The sequence below is a fragment of the Mytilus galloprovincialis genome, chromosome 2 (genome assembly GCF_965363235.1).
Source record: "Mytilus galloprovincialis chromosome 2, xbMytGall1.hap1.1, whole genome shotgun sequence".
NCBI lineage: Eukaryota > Metazoa > Mollusca > Bivalvia > Mytilida > Mytilidae > Mytilus > Mytilus galloprovincialis.
The window spans coordinates 79,181,194-79,200,681 of NC_134839.1; the positions used below are offsets into that span (position 1 = coordinate 79,181,194).

The 19,488-nt window shown below is 32.3% G+C and overlaps 2 protein-coding genes across 2 annotated transcripts in view; both read left to right on the forward strand.

Moving 5' to 3' along the window:
- LOC143064493 (metallophosphoesterase MPPED2-like) overlaps positions 1–19,488 on the forward strand; it is a 74,878-nt gene that overhangs the window by 34,785 nt on the left and 20,605 nt on the right. The window lies entirely within an intron of this gene.
- On the forward strand, positions 1,770–9,187 carry LOC143064490 (uncharacterized). The gene is made up of 2 exons (XM_076237346.1): positions 1,770–2,565; positions 4,375–9,187. Exons 1-2 carry the CDS (start codon positions 2,225–2,227, stop codon positions 5,288–5,290), a joined length of 1,257 nt encoding a protein of 418 aa, XP_076093461.1. The 5' UTR covers positions 1,770–2,224; the 3' UTR covers positions 5,291–9,187.

Consider the following 19,488-nt stretch of genomic DNA (forward strand, 5'->3'; position numbering starts at 1 on the left):
GATTCAATCAGGTCATATTATTCACTTGCAATCGAATAATTATTTCGCTATTTCACTTTCATTAATGATTGAAAAAAAATCAAATTTTATTATGTTTATATATCTCGTTGCTAGTGCAAATTTAACACTTCGAAATTTTTACAACTTAAGTCATTATTATTTATTATCACTTGTTTTAACTACAGCAAGGAATTTTGTGTTTAAGACACGCCTTTGATAGTGTCTGTTAATTATTCACAACTCTTTTTTTTTATTTAGACAAATAAAGATTTATAATACTGTCAGTTGATGAAGACTATATGTTTTCCCCATGTCTTTTATTTATTTTTTTATTGATGGACTTCTGTATCATCTACGTAAACCGCACTATTTTTATTCGTAGCATTTTTTTTTTTGTTTTACCATTTTTTTTCTACAGAATAATATTCTAAATGTGTACGGCATATGTCAACTAAAATCAGGTAAAAGGGACTCAGATTAAATATAATAATTTCAATTGTTAAGTCGGCTTTAACGAAGATTATTTCAATACTTAAGGTCAATCTATCACTTGATTATATTTAAATATTTTTTTATAAGGGTCCATCAGTATTGTAAAACGTTGAAAATGGCTGCCATTAACCAGACGTTTGATATTTGTTACCACGGAAACCACTCCTATGACGAGGTTATAAAATTGACTAGATTTCCGTTTATGAATTACCTTGGTATCATATGTGCAGACTATTTGTTTTGAAAACAATACACCGATTACCAAGATGGACGTAAAAGTTAAGAACTATATGTACCCATACGGCCTTTAACAATGCGCAAAACGAATACCGCATAGTAAGCTATGAAAGACACCAAAATAACTAATGTGTAACAATTTAAACAAGAAAACTAACGGTCTTTATGAACAAAACAATAAAGTAAAAGTGTTTTTAAAATAACAGCAACAGACGACAACCAATGAATTACAGGCTCGTGAATCTAATCAGGCATTTTCATACAGAATGTTCCGAGGTGTAACATAATTGCTGGCACTAAACCAACACTTTTTTGCATGTAGATTCCATGTGAGGGGTATATGGCCTTGACTTTATGTTATGTTCTAGTGGTCAGGTTAAATTTTCAGGATTAGAAGTCTGATCCACAGAATCTATGCATGATAGCTCAATATTATTAGTTAAATGGAGTAGTTAAAAGGAGTGGCTGTTCGATCATCTGACGTGTAACACTTGACCAAAACCAATATCGAATCATTTAACTCTCAGTTTATTTTTTTAAGATACGATTTGTTCCTTAGTTGCTTAAAGCAGTATTTATCACATATCTCGAATGTTTGATGTAAGAAATTATATGTCTAATATTTGTCATATTCAATAATTCGCTTTCTGTACTGACGCCACATCAGACAAGCATCAACCAATCCATCAACCAATCTAAATTTGACGATTGTGGATGCTTGTTTAGATTTATAACAGTATTGAAATGTATTGATATAGTTTTCCAGTGATTCCAAACTTGATTAGAAACTACATTATCATCATAAGTCAGTGTTTATAGTTCTTCGCTATTCATTTAACAACATTGGAATATTCGTTATCATTCTGCATAAAACAGGAAATTACAATATTTCGAGAGAGAAAAAAAGCAATTATAATTGTCTCCAGCTATAAAATAAAGAATTCTGGATAGAGATTTAAATTTACAGGACAAACTGTAACATGGACGCAATGTTTGTTTTGTAATAACTTGCAATATTTATTTCCACAAACATCCCGTTACATATTTAATGATATAACATACAGAGATGGATTTTCTGTACTTAGGATTTTAGGAGTTACTTTATCATAATCCGATACATAACGAATTGAACTTGTTTTTTTTTCTTTACAGAAGAAACAAATAATTAACTGTGATTGATAAGACTTAATTAGAATTCAATTTATTAAAATCTATTTTGACCACGAATGAATAAAATCTGGATATTCCGGTAAACAAATCCTGGAGATTGGCAAATAAGAAGGTTTTCCTTTGATGATTAAAGCTGACTTTTAATTGTAGTTCTTTTGACACTATCATGTTTCCGACTAAACGCAAAGGGATTTTTATTCTTTGTTGTTTGGACAAGATACGTAATTTGAATATTTCCAATTAAAACTTGCTTTTAACAGAGACATTATATATATAACGCAGTTAACGAGTCGACTGGAACAGAGTAAGCATAGAATATAACAAAATGGATAGCAACCTTTTAGAAGAACTAAACAAAGAAGAAGCCAAACAATATATTGGCGGTGTGGTATTTGTTTCACTTTTAATGACATTAGGAATAATTGGCAATTTACATGTCCTAATCATATACACATTTCGGATGAAGCGGTCTAATCCAAGAACGTTTATCTTATTTTTGACAGCATTAGACTTTATAACCTGTACTGTGGGAATGCCGTTTGTAGTTATTGATCTAAGGAATCCTCTAACATTTACACTTATTCCCGCGTGTAAGATATTGCGGTTTATCAACTATTTCGTCTGTTCATCGTCAGCTTTTATCTTGTTGGTTATTGCTATAGATAGGTGAGTAAACTATGTCTTAATGTAATTTGATTGTGAAATATCTCTTTGTGCTACCTCGGCAATATACTTCACAAACATATATAAACGAAACTCAAAACATTTGAACGAAATAGAAACTGCCCAGACTACACAAACTTTGAAGACGAGTTATATGTGTATGCTTTTAACTATTATATGATTAATTCTGTTAAAAATTTAACTGAAATGAAGGTTCATTTTAGTTTCCAAATGTTCTCTGTAAATATTTATAACTATGCTTGTTTTTCATTATCTTGGTTCATATACGACTGTTATAAACATATATGTATGTGTGTGTAACGGGTGTGGTAAAATAGAACTTCCAAATTACTGAATAGTGAAGACTTTAATATAAAACTTATGAGATATGCTATAATTGTCAATGTCCACCAGAGTCCAAAAGACGAACATATTAACAACAATAGGCATCAACAATGAGCAAAACTCATACTGAATATTTAGCCTTTAAAGCCTCGGCAACACCAATATTTACTGAGCCAAAAAAAAAGGTTTAGCAACAAAAATATAAAATTTTATCTTATTGGAAATAATAACAACATATAAGTGGATAATAACAAAATGGAATTATGACATGTCAAAAGCAACATGCATGTTTATCACTCACATTCACTAGGAATTTCTTTGTATGGAGCGCAGTACGGTCCAAATGTGGAAATGAGTATAGCGTTATTCATAAATTAATTTCTCGTCAATGCTCCACGTGCATGAATGAAGAATTGGCACGCACTCCAGTAGCTGCCATTAGTCAATGCACAACTCTTGTGGCCGAAAAAAAACTAGTCACGTGTTGACGTAAAGCGAAGGAAGCGCTCCTCCCTTGACGTTATTTTTTTTTTTTTTTGGTCTACGATATCTCGATCTATCCTGTGCAGTTGCAATTTGTCGATATCTGTTTGTTGGTCTCATAACTTTGGATTTATGCACATTAAATCGAGCTACATCACTCATACCGGCATCAACCATTCCAAGAGCTTTCTGACGGTCATTTTCGGGGAGGCCTGGTTGACGCCCCATGCAATTTTTTCTAACATTTATTTGTTTTTCTTACCAATGGTGTATCTCTGATCGTTAGTGAAAAAATAAATTTAATATTTCTTTTAAAAAGTACAGGTACAGAAGGTAAAACATCAGTTACACGTGCAAAGCTTAAATGGCGTGAAATCAATCACCCAGAAAAAAAGTACGACTGTTTAAAATTATAATTCACTTTTGTCCATCAAAACATGGTTCACTGACGGTATGTTTTTGGAAAATCGTCTTTTAGTATTTATAAAACATTTCAAGATTTTAATTGAATTTCTGATTATGTATGCTTATGGTTATGGTTATTAAAACTAAGGCTTTTCTACATCAGTAATAGATTACCTTAGCTGTTTTTTGGCAAAACCTTAAGGATTTTTTGGTCATCGATTCTCTACAACTTCGTACTTTACTTGGCTCTTTAAACTTTGTTTTGCTCAAAGCTTCACCGATGAGTCTTTTTTGACAAAAAGCGCGTCTGGTGCAAAATCAGAATTTCAATCCTTGTATCTATGGCGAGTTTTCTCAGCATATTACCATGATAGATTTTTAAACTAACCGTTGTTTGTAAAATATATGTATAAAAAAAATGGAGCCCTAGGAGTGCCTAACGTAATTACAAATGAGATAATAAATACCTAAAATATGTATCATTTTCTTGTGAATCTATATTAGTGTTTACAATTATAGGAAATATATTTGAACCACTGTACATTGCCAATTACAAACATTTACATATTTTGATTACAGGTACAGAAAAGTATGCTTTCCTCTTGGAAAGCAAATTTCGAGAAATAAAGCTAAGTATTTTTGCCTGGTTGCCTTAGCTACGTCAATGATTTTGTCGTGGCCTGCACCGATTCTGTACGGACACAGTTCAGTCAATACTACTAATCCAAATATAACCGGTGTAAGATGCTTTACAGAGGACAAATTCAAGAATCAAAGATACCAGGCGTATTTTAATGAACTCTTGATCATCGTGTTTTTCGGAATGTTTGTAATATTGGTAGTTTTGTACATTCTAATGGCAAAAGCAATCGCTCAGCACGAAAAGTTCAGGAAATCCTTTCCAGTTGCTGGTAATTTCGGAAAAAGTAAATATAAAGATATAGATATCCACTCTGAGCCAACACAAAGAAGAGAAATGGAACCATGCGACATCATGAGCAACTTAGACTCCTCCAAGAGCTGGTATGCTATAAAACCAGTCGATTCAATGGGAACTTCTTGCATGTCAATATCCACCATAAGCAGCTATGCCCATAATGGCACTTATATAAACGGAAAGGAGGATTCAACTGAAACATCATTGGCAAGTGTACCAAATAACAATACCACACAAAGTAACGGACAAAACAAGAACCACCATAGACATCATTTTATACATTTCAATATACTGAAGAGAACAACAATAATGATGTTTTTAATCACAGCTGTATTTTTACTAAGCTATATGCCGCATCTTAGTTTGAAAATCATTGTTTTCGTTCGGGCTGATTTTTTGAAAAATATGAATTTTACTGAGAAAATTTTGTATAACACTTTTGTATGGTGTTTTTTTATAAATAACATGGCTAATTGTTTTATATATGGGTTTTTTGACGTTAAATTCCGAAATAGAATAAAAATGTTTTACAGCAGTTTCTTATGTAAGAAGAAATGATTATACAACTTGATCTGCAATAGCCCAAGACAGGAACATTGCTTTATGAATTGAAGTTAGTCATATCTGACAACTGTTGAATGTTATTATTGTTTTATATAGATATGCAGATTTTACATTCATCGGCGAAACAAAAGGCTCTAAACGATTAAATGAAGATGATGAATCATAGAATGATGTACGTCATCTTCATTACATTTCTTATTGTTTCTGTTGTAATGCTGAGAGAGAAAATTATAAATGCATTAGTATACTTTTTTTTAGTGAAATCTATAATTCTTATCATTAAGAGCAATCGTTACAAACATGTTATTGAGTAACCATTGCTCTGCATAAGTGATAATTTAATGAGACATAAAATGTATTTTATAAAGTTAATTTTATAGACAACTCAAAATCAGTATGCCATTCTTGTTTCATCGAAGTAATGTACATTCATCATGTTGCTTTCTCATAAATTTTGTATATGTCTAAGTTCAGTATCGCACATTTTAAAATAATAAAGACCTGCATACACAGTCATTACTTTTATGCACTGAAAAGGGTCATCATTATTCACCTTAACATTAATGCTTGACTGACTGTACAATAGATTGCAGTTTGTAAGTATGGAAGACATGATTTAAAACAATGATAATAATGGTTCCAACCATGTATTGCTCAATTATAATAAAAATTTCAATCTGATAAAAGCAGTTATTTATGATATGCTGCACATTCCAAACTCTATGTAGCTATAATGATCAGTGATGTGAATATGAATGTTTAAAAAAAATTGAAAATAAAATTACAATTCAAAGTTTTAAAATACAAAGATTGTGCGCGGTTTGCTTAATAAAGGTATTTAAAATTTCTGTTTTCTCGTTTCGGTTTAAATTTATTTGAAAATAAACAATTTGTCTTTGCCAAATCGCCCAAATTTATAATGCATGCTTATAATGTACTTTAAAATCATTCAATTGCTAGTATTCTGGTGATGCTAACGTAACAGCTTTCACTTATCGACTGTCATACAAGTGAGAGGTTCAGCTAGCTATAATACCAGGTTAATTCCACCGTTTTCTTCATAAGAAAATGTCTGTACCAATTCAGGGATATGACAGTTGTTCTCCATTCGTTTGATGTGTTTGAGCTTTTGATTTTGCCATTTTATTAGGGATTTTCCGTTTGGAATTTTCCTCGGAGCTCAGTATTTCTGTGATTTTACTTTTAAATCTTTTCCAAATACAATATTTGTAATGCATTTCTATCCACGTCGATGAATGAATTTCTTGTTAGTCCTTTCTACTTTGAGTGACTAGTTTTACTGGTAGTAAACAAGTTTACGTTAATTTCATTATTGTTCTTTATCATTATGATTCTGCCTAATAAAAATGACTGACTAATCAGTCTTGTGTTGTTAATATGTAAACGGAAAATATTTGCTCACCTCTTAAGTAAAATAAAATGTAACAAACAAGATATTATCGCCTTTGTCGACTTAAATTATTTGTTTACATGGACATTTTACTCGTACAAGTACATTGTTGGAACACTCCATAGACTTCCTGTCTTTAAGATATTGTTCTGTCTATTTACTTTTAATGCCCCAATTGTAAATCACTTCTATTGTGCAAATAAAGAAATATGTCTTGCTTTTTTTGTCATCCTACCTTAACAATGTTCAATTATCTTAGTATTTTCTAATCAGCTTGTTTTAAGAAACACCACTGTAAAATAAAATCTTTCACTATATTCAGAAAATTTTCCATAAGAAAATCTATCCAGACAGCATCATAGTGTATATGGTAGCATTATGATCATATGGTGCTATACGAAGGCCCTTGGGGAGATCTTGGACGATAAGGGCATTCCTCCTGTTATAATCAGTATTTGGTCTTAGATCAAAACTATCATTCTTTGATTTCCGACAGAGTAATTCTTCCTAATTATTTTAAAACATCATAAAAAAAGATATCATGACTTTATTAATAATCTATTATACTACTAAAATTGCACGGTCATTTATTGCATATATTTTCAGAATTTTCTTTAGAACGTTGATCTCTTGATTGATAACATAATCTGTTTTCGGCTTCGTTTGAAAAGAGAAATGTTAAAGATACAAAATGTATTCGTTTGATGGTTCAAGGAATGGGATCGGGCCATATATTTTGTTACAAGGACATCATTTGCATTCGAAATAACATATCTTGAAAGGCCTTTATACTTGAACAAAAAAGTTACAAGTTACAAGTAGGTGGCTAGCAATCTTTTCGTCAATGGTTTCCTCAGAAATTAAAATAATATTTCTCGGATTTAATGTTTGTTTGTTTGAAATGGTTCAGGTTTAGTTATGTCTTGGTTTTTTTTAATTGACAATTCTGATTTTGTTTTGTTCATTGGAAGGTCCTCTTCATTAGGATAGTTGTTTCTATTGCAATCATACCATTCTCCTTGCATCCTTTATTTTTCTTTGTTAAACATACATATACGTGTCCTCAATATGTATGAACTACTTATCCTCGGACATTAAGATAGCACCAATCAATCAATTAAATTTATGTAAAAACTTAACATTTTTTTTAAATTTTATATAGATTAGACCGTTGGTTTTCCCGTTTGAATGGTTTTACACTAGTAATTTTGGGCCCTTTATAGCTTGTTGTTCGGTGTGAGCCAAGGCTCCGTGTTGAAGGCCGTACATTAACCGATAATGGTTTACTTGTTTTAAATTATTATTTGGATGGAGAGTTGTCTCATTGGCACTCACACCACATCTTCCTATATCTAAATAAGTTTTACCGTATTAGTATCAATTTTGGATAGAAAGTATGCTCATGCTCCTGGGGAATAAATGAAAAACATCAGATCATTTTTTTCCTTTCCCGAAATAATCTATGTATAAATTGTTGTTATCGTAGAAAATTACGTAGTAAGTTTGATACTTTTTTTTATAGGGTTGTTGTTTTTCTTTTTTCAAAATATCAACGGCTGAGAGGGAGCAAACTATCTCAAGGTTTAGCGTGGGTGTTGAACAATTAACTGAAGGAATACAGATTTTGATAGGATAAGAAAACATTTTCTTTAGATCTTCATAGACAGTTTGGGACATTTGAAGTAAAAATACGCTTTTGTTATGAAGTGTAAGGTTTGTTGCGTCGGTTTAACAATTGGTTAACAAACAGAAATAGAAAAATATCAAATATACTGCTGTTACTGTATGTAATAAATGAAACCCAAGAAAAGTGTATTGAATATCACTTATCATACTCGTTTGCTAAAAAAAAGATTAACCTAATGAAGCCAAACACACAACTTGAAAAAACAATTGCCCTGGCTAGCCATATTCACCTGCTTATCTAAACATTTCATACAGCAAAGTGTTCCTCTCATACGATAAGAAAACTTCATGTTATGTTTTTATATGTATCATTTTCTGTTCAAGGACATTCATAAAAGGGTTAATTGTCAATACACACGTTTGTGAAGTCTTCTTTCGTGCGAATGCCATTGCCACTCTTATTCAATTATTGTCAGTGTATTGTATGTAAATGTGTTAGTGCAAATAAATAGTCTTTTGTATATAATGGTGAAAACATTTTCTAAACGTCAGGTATGTTAGAGTTTTTTAATCATATATCGTATCAATGTTGTGTACGTACTCGATGATCTATTACCTAAATAGATCTTTGGAAATGCCATAACTAAATGACAAAATACAGCTATAGTTATTTAAAACAATGGACCATTATCATCTATCAATGGAACAATTATCAATGTTTACCAGTGTATCAAACAATGAAACCTTTATCAATAAAAAATATTGTATACAACAATAGAATCCTTATCGGTTATATTAACGAGATGTTTAAATTATGGATGGTATGCAGTATGCAAATAAATGTTAATTGAAAATTGTGTTATGTTTTGTTTTTGGGTGGAAGATATTTCAAGTTCCATTTTATTATAATTGTACGGTGACCAATAATTGCTTTCTACCACTTCATTTTAAATCTCGTCGATAGATTGTCTCGTTGACAACAACATATTATATTAGGAAATGTGATGAATTTGGTATTATTTGTCTTGTTTTGACACTATCTCGGATGAAACAAATTCTAGTATACAAGAAGTATGTCCCTCAGTCAATATATCATTTGACAGTGTGACATTGTATTATACTTAAAATACATTAAAATGCAATATTTTGATTGGCTAATACGAGGGTGACAATTTATTTTATTATACTTCATATTAAAATGCCATATCACATGGCTGAGCGGGTAACAATTTTTTTGAATGTCATCCTCTCGTCTGGACCAATCAATATCGATAATTTAAAGAACAATGAACTGATTTTACATCAAGTTATTAAATACAATGCTTAAGATTTTAGTATTTGACTGGCAAATATTAAAAAAAATAAAAAATCTTGCCTCACTGTTGTTGTATTTCTAATACCCGTAACGTTGTCATGTACGCGACGTCATAGAAAATACTTTTAAAATAAAATAGTTCTTATATCATTTGCATATCTATAAATACTTGAATTGGATTGGTCAATTCGAATTTTTCTCTTGTTTTACACTTCGATAAACCATGTTTCCGAAACTACTTTCGTCATCTATTCATGCGCGATACACATTCTTGGGGGGATAATGGGGTTTTCAGCAAATTGAGATTATAAAACAATTGCATAACAGTTCTATCTAATGCATATATAACAAAAAAAAAAAAAAAAACAAAAATAAAACAAATACACTTAAGCTTCGAAAATGTATGAAAATAAAATTTAAATAAAATTCCGCGAAATTTCATGAAGGATTTGCCGAATTTACGTCTTAGCATAACACGACGTCATACGGGTGGAAATTTTCAAGGGAAAGATTATTTCGTTACGTGTACGCTTCAAATTCGGATAATATTTAATTAAAATGAAGTTTGTAGGGTAGGTGTTATATTTCATTTTAGATTCTGATACATTTATCGGACATTTATGGTTTTTAGAATTTTAAGATGGCGGCGTACTCCTTAGTATCGACATGTCATTGTGCTTTTGATGGCAAATATAGCAGCCATCAAACAAAATAATGTAAATTAATAATCGCGTATGCTTGGCTGAAGAATTATAAGGATTAAACACATTTTTTCTAGAGGTTATTGATGTGTAAACCGGGTCTCTTACTAACAAACTTAACATAAAAGTCCTTTATTCAGTTTGTGAGTTAATCGCCCCGGTTTACACATCAATAACCTCTAGAAAAAATGTGTTTAATCCTATAATTAATCTGTCAAAGACAATAATGATAGGACATTCAGTATAATAAATTGAATATCACATAGCAGAGAGGGTGATAGAGCAGATTGTTACCCCTCGATTTTTTAACTTTATGTACGTGACGTCAAAGTAAAATACTTTAAATCTAAAATTAAACAGTGAAAAACAATAATGATAGAACGTTCAGATTGGTATACCCTCGAAAAAGCATTGTCAACCTTGGCTTTGCCGCAGTTGACAATGTTTTCTCGGGTACCAATCTGCTCTATCACCCTCTTAGCTATGTATTATTTATATTAACTCACCCTTGTGGTTCTCTTCACCTTGTACCACCATGTATTTTGGCCAATAAAAGTGGTAGTCAGTCGATGCAGCCATGCAGACACGCATGTTGGTCTTAAATTATAATTAACGTGATGGAAAACTGTAACATGTACATAAGTCGAACACAAATTTTTCGGAGACATACTGGATCTCATCTATGGAACGATAAAAAGATGTATAGGCCAATTCTTCTCATGAATCTTTTATTCAGATCGAAGATTTCTGATATGTTTAATGGGGATTGGCTTGTAAGAAATAAAGAAATACAACTGTAAACCCCATTTAGACCCTCTTTCAAGGGGAAACCTGACTAACAGTATTCAATGATAATGATGTCGGAAGTATGGAATGTTCATCATTAAAAGTTAACAATATTTGCACTAAGTGTCAAAAGAAAAATAATAAATGATAGAAGCGGATGATTGATGACGTAAATGAAATAAATTGCTTCCTTTTCTTACCACAGCTAAGTTAATGCAAAATTTATTTAAAGTCATGTTTTCAAAAGTTTATCTGTATTAAGCCTGCACTTCAGTTCTTTTTTTTTTTTCATTCTTTGTATTAGTCAGAGTTGAACGTTAGACAAAGGATTTATATTACGACATATAGAATCAGGATATGGAAGCACAAAAAACTGAATTTAGAAGAAAAAAAATATAAAAACAATTATGTATTAAAAGTTTACACGGCATATGATCGTTTATTATCGTAATAATAACTTCCCTCTTTAGCTGTTTTATAATATTTATAAGTTTTCGAGTACAGAATTATCAATTTTAGATGCAGATCTAGAATATGCCATATAGTAGCAAATTTACCTGACGATATCTGGATATGGGTATTTAGTCAGATCTTAACACGTACTTGTGATTTGTTTAAAACCGGTTTTAACAAAGAAATGTCGAAATGTTCAGAACTTAATTAAATCTGTTTTTGGGTAAGATAGTGCAAGCATACGATTTTTATTGCGTCTTACACTTTGAGAAGCGAATAATCTTTAGCTACTTTATTTAAATATTGTGTAAAAACGTTAATTATGAGCTATGAAAGTCAAGTGGCTCAAGCATTTTACTGAGGAAGTTTTAAAAAAATGCAAAGAAATATTTTAACAGTGGGTTAGATTTCATTAGTCTTTACTATCTATAGATTAACAACTTTTGGTTATATTTATAATTTAGAATCATCATTGAAGGTGGAGTGCGATTGCACAGTTAATTAATTATATTGATGTGCAATTTGTATGCAAGAGTGACATTCCGTTGTATTATGTGCCAATTCGAAAAAGTTATGCGAGTATTGTCTCCCTTTAACAGGTTCATTATTTTATAATTAAGTTTAGGTTTCTGATATAAATTTGAATAGTTACAAAATGTATCAATTCAATATATTTCAGTTTTTGTTATTGGTGTATCAAAAACATTGATGTACGAATATAATTTCATAAATTTGAAACGTTTAAAATGATTACATACCAATATAAAGAACCGTTCATCATTTTTGAAAAAGACTATGATTGAAAAATGTATTGTTTACCTTCCCTTCATGATAGATTGATTGGGAAATGAACCAGAGTTATCTAAAGGTAATCACAGAGTGGGACTAGTAAGCAATTTTTAATTGTAGCTTATGTAACGTTAAAACAACTTTCCACTATAAACAAATGTTACTTTATACAAATATAAGGACCTTGTTAGCTAAATCTACAAATTTTATTAGATATTATGAATTTTTATTACAATAGATTAATATGCTACATATAGTCATGTTTTATTTCTTTTATTTTAACAAGATTGGTCGTTTATATAAATATACAGTGTTAATTTCCATTGTTTAACGCGAGCGTACATTTTAAATGAATAAATTGAATGAAAACTGCGGTTCCTTATTTGTGCATTGTGAATAAAAATTCGTATCATGTATAATTACTTTCACTTGTTTCCAAATCTCAGACTGTCTTGTAATATTGTTCTGGTCGTACTATTGCAAATATTAAATTTCGTGACTGTATCATGTGTTTCCATCAGTTTACCATAGAACTATGACATGGTTAGGTTTGAAATTAATGGTAAACCCTAGTTTTTAGTGCTTACCGTTTATTGACATAACCGAACGACTCGATTCTCAATTGATAGTGGTAAGATAATCGTTGCAAAGAATCCTGTTTAACTTTTGTGAAAGACGGTTTTAATTTTGCAGTGTTGCGAGAGTTTACGTTCTATTTTGAAGGCAATTGTAGAGACCTGCAATACAAGTACCGTTCCATTTGATTTTAGTTATATGTCTTGTGTTTCTCTGTCTCTGACCTAGGTTTTCTGTATTTGGCAGTCGAGTGCATCATGACATAAGACATTGTTACGTGTACCATGATGAACTTTCGTGCATGACTGCTGTGTATATTTTTGACATGGAACTATTGACCAGAATATGACTTTTTGACTCTTGACCTATGCACGTTAGTGTGTCATCGGGATACAGTGTGTATATTACCTTGACCTCAACATATAATTTTCAATTGACCTTGCTTCTGAATATGTGGCATGTAAATATATTGTCATAAGATGGTGAGTCAAGTGGCAATAGAAACTTTATGTGTGCTTGACCTTTGGCCTCAATGTACAACTTGTATATTTTGTTTAAATTAAATGAGGAATTGTCTGATTGGCACTCATAACACATCTTATTATATCTATTTTAGATATAAAGATATATTTTAGTTTTGTGTAGCACGATGACCCTTTCCTCAAAATCTGCTTTGTGTTTTTTTTTATAAGGAATTCTTGACCAGACTATGACTTTTTGACTCTTGACCTCTGCATATTGGGTGTGTCTCTTGGTATGATTACCTTGACGACAAGTCAGGAGTCTCTGTTTTTTGTTGATCTTGAATGTTTTTAAATGTAAGTTCAGTTTTATGTTTTGGAGTTTGAACTAGTACACACTTTGTTTAGGGGCCATCTGAAGCCCGCCTCCGGTCGAGGGATTTTCACACTTTGTTGAAGACCCATTGGGGGCCTTCGACTGCTTTCTACTCTTTTGTCATGTACTGTCTCTTTTACACATTCCACATTTTCATTCTCAATTTTTAAGAATGTCAGGTTCAAATGAAAACTAAATCCATTAATTTCCGTGAAAAACTTGAGTGGGTCTTATTAGGGTCTAAGCGTGACGCGGAAATGCTGACCTTTTGTAAGCGTTACACGTGAAAGACAAATTATTGTGCCGTGAAAACGAGAATTGAAGTCTAGCGGGACACGGGAATTAACAAAAAAAAATGAGAATTGCTTACGTACATAGTGTAAGCGGGATACGGGAATCTGACAAAACAGTAAGCGGGATCCGGGATCAGAACCCCAAACAAGACCCCCATTAGAGAGAACATTTACTTCTTTAATACAGTTGTGATAGGTAATGCAAAATGTTTTAATCATTTTACCTTAGATTTCATTTCATTTCATGGACATGCAGATAAGGGTAGTCTTTTTTTTTACATCTTGAAAATTCACACAGAAGGTATACGCATATCAATAAACAGAACTCAATGCAAAGACCCTTTAAAGTACACTTAGACAGAGAGCTCAATCTAGTGAAACACTTTGTTATGCTGGTCATATGTAACTTGAAATGTCGTTGTCTGTTACCAAACTGCACCGAGATCCTGAAAAAATATACAAGTTAATTCTAGAAGTAGAATTCAATGGAAGTAAATAATCTGTTTACTTAAATAAATGTAAAATATGTCAATGGGCCACAGATGCCCCTGCTAGTGAAAAAAACATCAGTAAACTTCCACATATAGATGCAGGATTCATGTTATTTTGACAGTTTTGTGACCATAAACATTATGTATAAGTTTCAAAATATTTGGTTAAGGCAAACTGAAGTTGAAGAACGGTAACAACATGCTTAACATTTTCCTATCTAAAGGCTCCGTGTTGAAATTTGGATCATTGGTACATTGGTAAAAGTGACGCCACCCAATATCGAACTTCATAGATCTGTGTTATAGGTTCATTTTTTGTTTATAAATTTGTCCGTTTCTATTCTCGTATGAATTGTTTTACATTGTCATTTCGGTGCCTTTTATAGGGGACTATGAGTGAGGTAAGCCTTTTGCTCATTGTTGAAGACCGTATTGTGACCTATAGTTGTTAATTCCTGTGTCATTTGATCTCTTGTGGAGAGTTCTCATTGGCACTCAAGCCACATTAGGTAAAGGGTGGGGATCCCGTTAACAAATTTAACCCCGCCTTATTCTGTATGTATGTGCCTGTCCCAAGTCAGGAGCCTGTAATTCAGTGATTGTCGTTTGTTTATGTGTTACATATTTGTTTTTTGTACATAAATTAGGCCGTTAGTTCTCTCGTTTGAAATGTTATACATTGTCATTTCGTAGCCTTTTATAGCTGACTATTGTTTATGAACTTTGCTCATTGTTGAAGGCCGTATGGTGACCTATAGTTGTTAATTTCTGAGTCATTTGGTCTCTTGTGGAGAGTTCTCATTGACACGCATGCCACATTTTCTTTTTTATATTGTGTATAAGTTTTGTAGTATTTCCCAATATTGGTTAAAGCAAACTAAAGTTAGGAGAACGGGACTCATTTTTTGGAATGTTCGGGAAGGACGGACTAGGGTAACACCTTATGCCTCTCCACAATGGCACAACACAGAAGTTCTGACTATTGTGATGGTAATATTCATCTCACTAGCACTGTCATTAACACACACACACACACACAATTTTATTATAAAAATATTTAATCTTAATTTTGATTTCTTTTTTTTGGGGGCCGAAATGATTATATGCATCCCCTTCACAAGGAGTCTTAAATTTATTGTACATATACATTTTTGTAATATTTTATAGCTTATTTTTCAACTAATTTTAAAGCTTACAAAGTTAAATTGATCATCTCTTTATTTTTATATGTCTTTTAACATTTTGTTTTGAACAAAACGATTTGTTACATATACTTCACATGTATTTCTATCAAATCTGGCATTATTACAAAGCCAATTGAATTCAGTCGAACTTGAAAACAAATATGCAATCATTCAAATATATATGCAAGTCGTTAACTGGTCAAGTGGCTAGATGCACATATCGTCGGCCAATTGAACGACATGTCGTTTTAAAACTTCTAGAAATATTAACGGAAATAAGGGATGAGTAAAGAAAAATAAATGAAAACATAACGACTGAATTAAATAAAAGGATGTTCGATATACTGTATATTTCGGTTTATTTTTAAAATCTATACGATGCTTAATTATTTTTATCTAGTTTCCTAATGAAAATAATTAAAAGAGAAGATAAATACCTTACAGCTTCCTTTACTGCCAATGCTGAAATGTTTAATGTTATAAAACAATTTTAGCGTCTTTGACCTACTTTATCTTTTTATTCGGACACTTGCGGTTATCTTCTCCGAGTTCAACGGGAACATTAGAATGATCTAGAATAGAACCCAGATGGAACCAAGAAGTTGGGTTGCTATAACCAAACAACCCGGATGTTGAACCAGTTACCATGGTTTCGAACCAAAGAACCAAGGTTCAGAACCAAAAAAAAAAAACAGATGGAACCAAGGTTTAGAACCAGAGTGCCCGGATAGAACCTAATTGCATTCAGAATTCTCTTGACTTTTTATACCTTCAACGTATTTTCCAAATCATTTATTTATCTAGTATACAAGATTGATTGTTTATATAAATATACTGTGCTTGATTTCCATTGTTTAACGCAAGCGTACATTCTAGATAAATAAATTGAATGAAAACTACGTACGTTTCCTTATTTGTGCATTTTGATTAAAAATTCGTATGTATATATCATTACTTTCATTTGTTTACAACTCTGTCTTGTATTGTTCTGGTCGAACTATCATGACTATTGCAAATATTAAATTTCATGACTGTATCATGTGTTTCCATCAGTTTACCATATAACTATCACATTGTTAGGTTTGAAATTTATGGTAAACCCTAGTTTTTAGTGTGTTAATGTCTAATCTTACCGTTTTAATTTATTGACATAACTGCACGACTCGTTTCTCAATTGACAGTGGTAAGATAATCGTTGCAAAGAATCCAGCTAAACTTTTGTGAAAGACGGTTTTAATTTTGCAGTGTTGCGAGAGTTTATGTTCTATTTTGAAGGCATTTGTAGTGACCTGCAATACAAGAACCGTTCCATTGAGTTTAGTTATAAGTCTTGTGTTTCTGTCTCTGACCTACGTTTTCTGTTTTTGGCATGTGCAGTGCATCATGACATAAGACATTGTTACGTGTACCATGATGAACTTTCGTGCATGACTGCTGTGTATATTTTTGACATGGAACTATTGACCAGAATATGACTTTTTGACTCTTGACCTATGCACGTTGGGTGTGTCATCGACATACAGTGTGTATATTACCTTGACCTCAAAATATAATTTTCAATTGATCTTGCTTCTGAATATATGGCATGTAGATGTATTGTCATAAGATGGTGAGTCTAGTGGTAATAGAAACTTCATGTGAGCTTGACCTTTGCCCTCAATGTGCAACTTGTATATTTTGTTTGAATTAAATGAGGAATTGTCTGATTGGCACTCATACCACATCTTCTTATATCTATTTTAGATATACAGATTTATTTGTTAGTTTTGTGTAGCACGATGACCCTTTTCTCAAAATCTGCTTTGCGTTTTTTTCATAAGGAACTCTTGACCAGACTATGACTTTTTGACTCTTGACCTATGTATATTGGGTGTGTCTCTTGGTATGATTACCTCGACGAAAAGTCAGGAGTCTCTGTTTTTTGTTGATCTTGTATGTTTTTAATTGTAAGTTCAGTTTTATGTTTTGGAGTTTGAACTAGTACACACTTTGTTTAGGGGCCATCTGAGGCCCGCCTCCAGTCGAGGGATTTTGACGCTTTGTTGAAGACCCATTGGTGGCCTTCGACTGCTTTCTGCTCTTTTGTCATGTTACTGTCTCTTTTACACATTCCACATTTTCATTCTCAATTTTTAAGAATGTTTGGTTCAAATGAAAACTAAATCCTTACTTTCCGTGAAAAAAAATTGAGTGGGTCTCATTTGGGTCTAAGAGTGACGTGGGATTGCTGACTTTTTGTAAACGTGACACGTGAAAGTCAGATTAGTGTGTCGTGAAAACGGGAATTGAAGTCTAGCGGGACACGGGAATTTAAAAAAAATGAGAATTGCTTACGTACATAGTGTAAGCGGGATACGGGAATCTGACAAAACAGTAAGCAGGATCCGGGATCAGAACCCCCAACGAGACCCCCATTAGAGAGAACATTTACTGCTTTAGTATACGTAGCACCATGTGCTGCCAGTTGTGATAGATAATGCAAAATGTTTTAATCATTTTACCTTAGATTTCATTTCATTTCATGGACATGCAGATATGGATAGTCTGTTTTTACATTTTAAATTCACACAGAAGGTATACGCATATCAATAAACTAAACTCAATGCAAAGAACCTTTAAAGTACACTTAGACAGAGAGCTCAATCTAGTGAAACACTTTGTTATACTGGTCACATGTAACTTAAAATATCACTGTCTGTTACCAGACTGCGCCTAGATCCTGAAAAAAATATGCAAGTTAATTCTAGAAGTAGAATTCAATGGAAGTAAATAAGCTGTTTACTTAAATAAATGTAAAATATGTCAATGGGCCACAGATGCCCCTGCTAGTGAAAAAAACATCAGTAAACTTCCACATATAGATGCAGGATTCATGTTATTTTGACAGTTTTGTGACCATAAGCATTATGTATAAGTTTCAAAATATTTGGTTAAGGCAAACTGAAGTTGAAGAACGGTAACAACATGTTTAACATTTTCCTATCTAAAGGCTCCGTGTTGACATTTGTATCATTGGTACTCGTACCAACTCTTCTAACATCTAATGACTCACGAACAGTAAAAGTGACGCCACCCAATATCGAACTTTATAGATCTGTGTAATGGGGTAATAAGCATTGCGTAAAGTATAAGGTTTATAACGTTTGATTGAGTCAAACTTATTTAAGAGAACGGAAACGAAAAATTCAGCATTTGCTATGTTTTTATAGGGACACGAATACTCATAAACGGTAAAAGTGACGCTACCAAATTTCAAATTTTATTTTGTGCTGTGTGATAATAAGCATTGTCCCAGGTTAGGGGATGGTGGAGATCCTGCCTTATTCGGTATGTATGTGCCTGTCGCAAATCAGGAGCCTGTAATTCAGTGGTTGTCGTTTGTTTATGTGTTACATATTTGTTTTTCGTTCAATGTTTGTTCATAAATTTGTCCGTTTCTATTCTCGTTTAAATTGTTTTACATTGTCATTCCGATGCCTTTTATGCATGTAAGTGACTATGAGGTATGACCTTTGCTCAATGTTGAAGGCCGTATTGTGACCTATAGTTGTTAATTCCTGTGTCATCAAATCTATTGTGGAGAGTTCTCATTGACACTCAAGCCATATTAGGTAAAGGATGGGGATCCTGTTAACAAATTTAACCCCGCCTTATTCTGTATATATGTGCCTGTCCCAAGTCAGGAGCCTGTAATTCAGTGATTGTCGTTTATTTATGTGTTGCATATGTG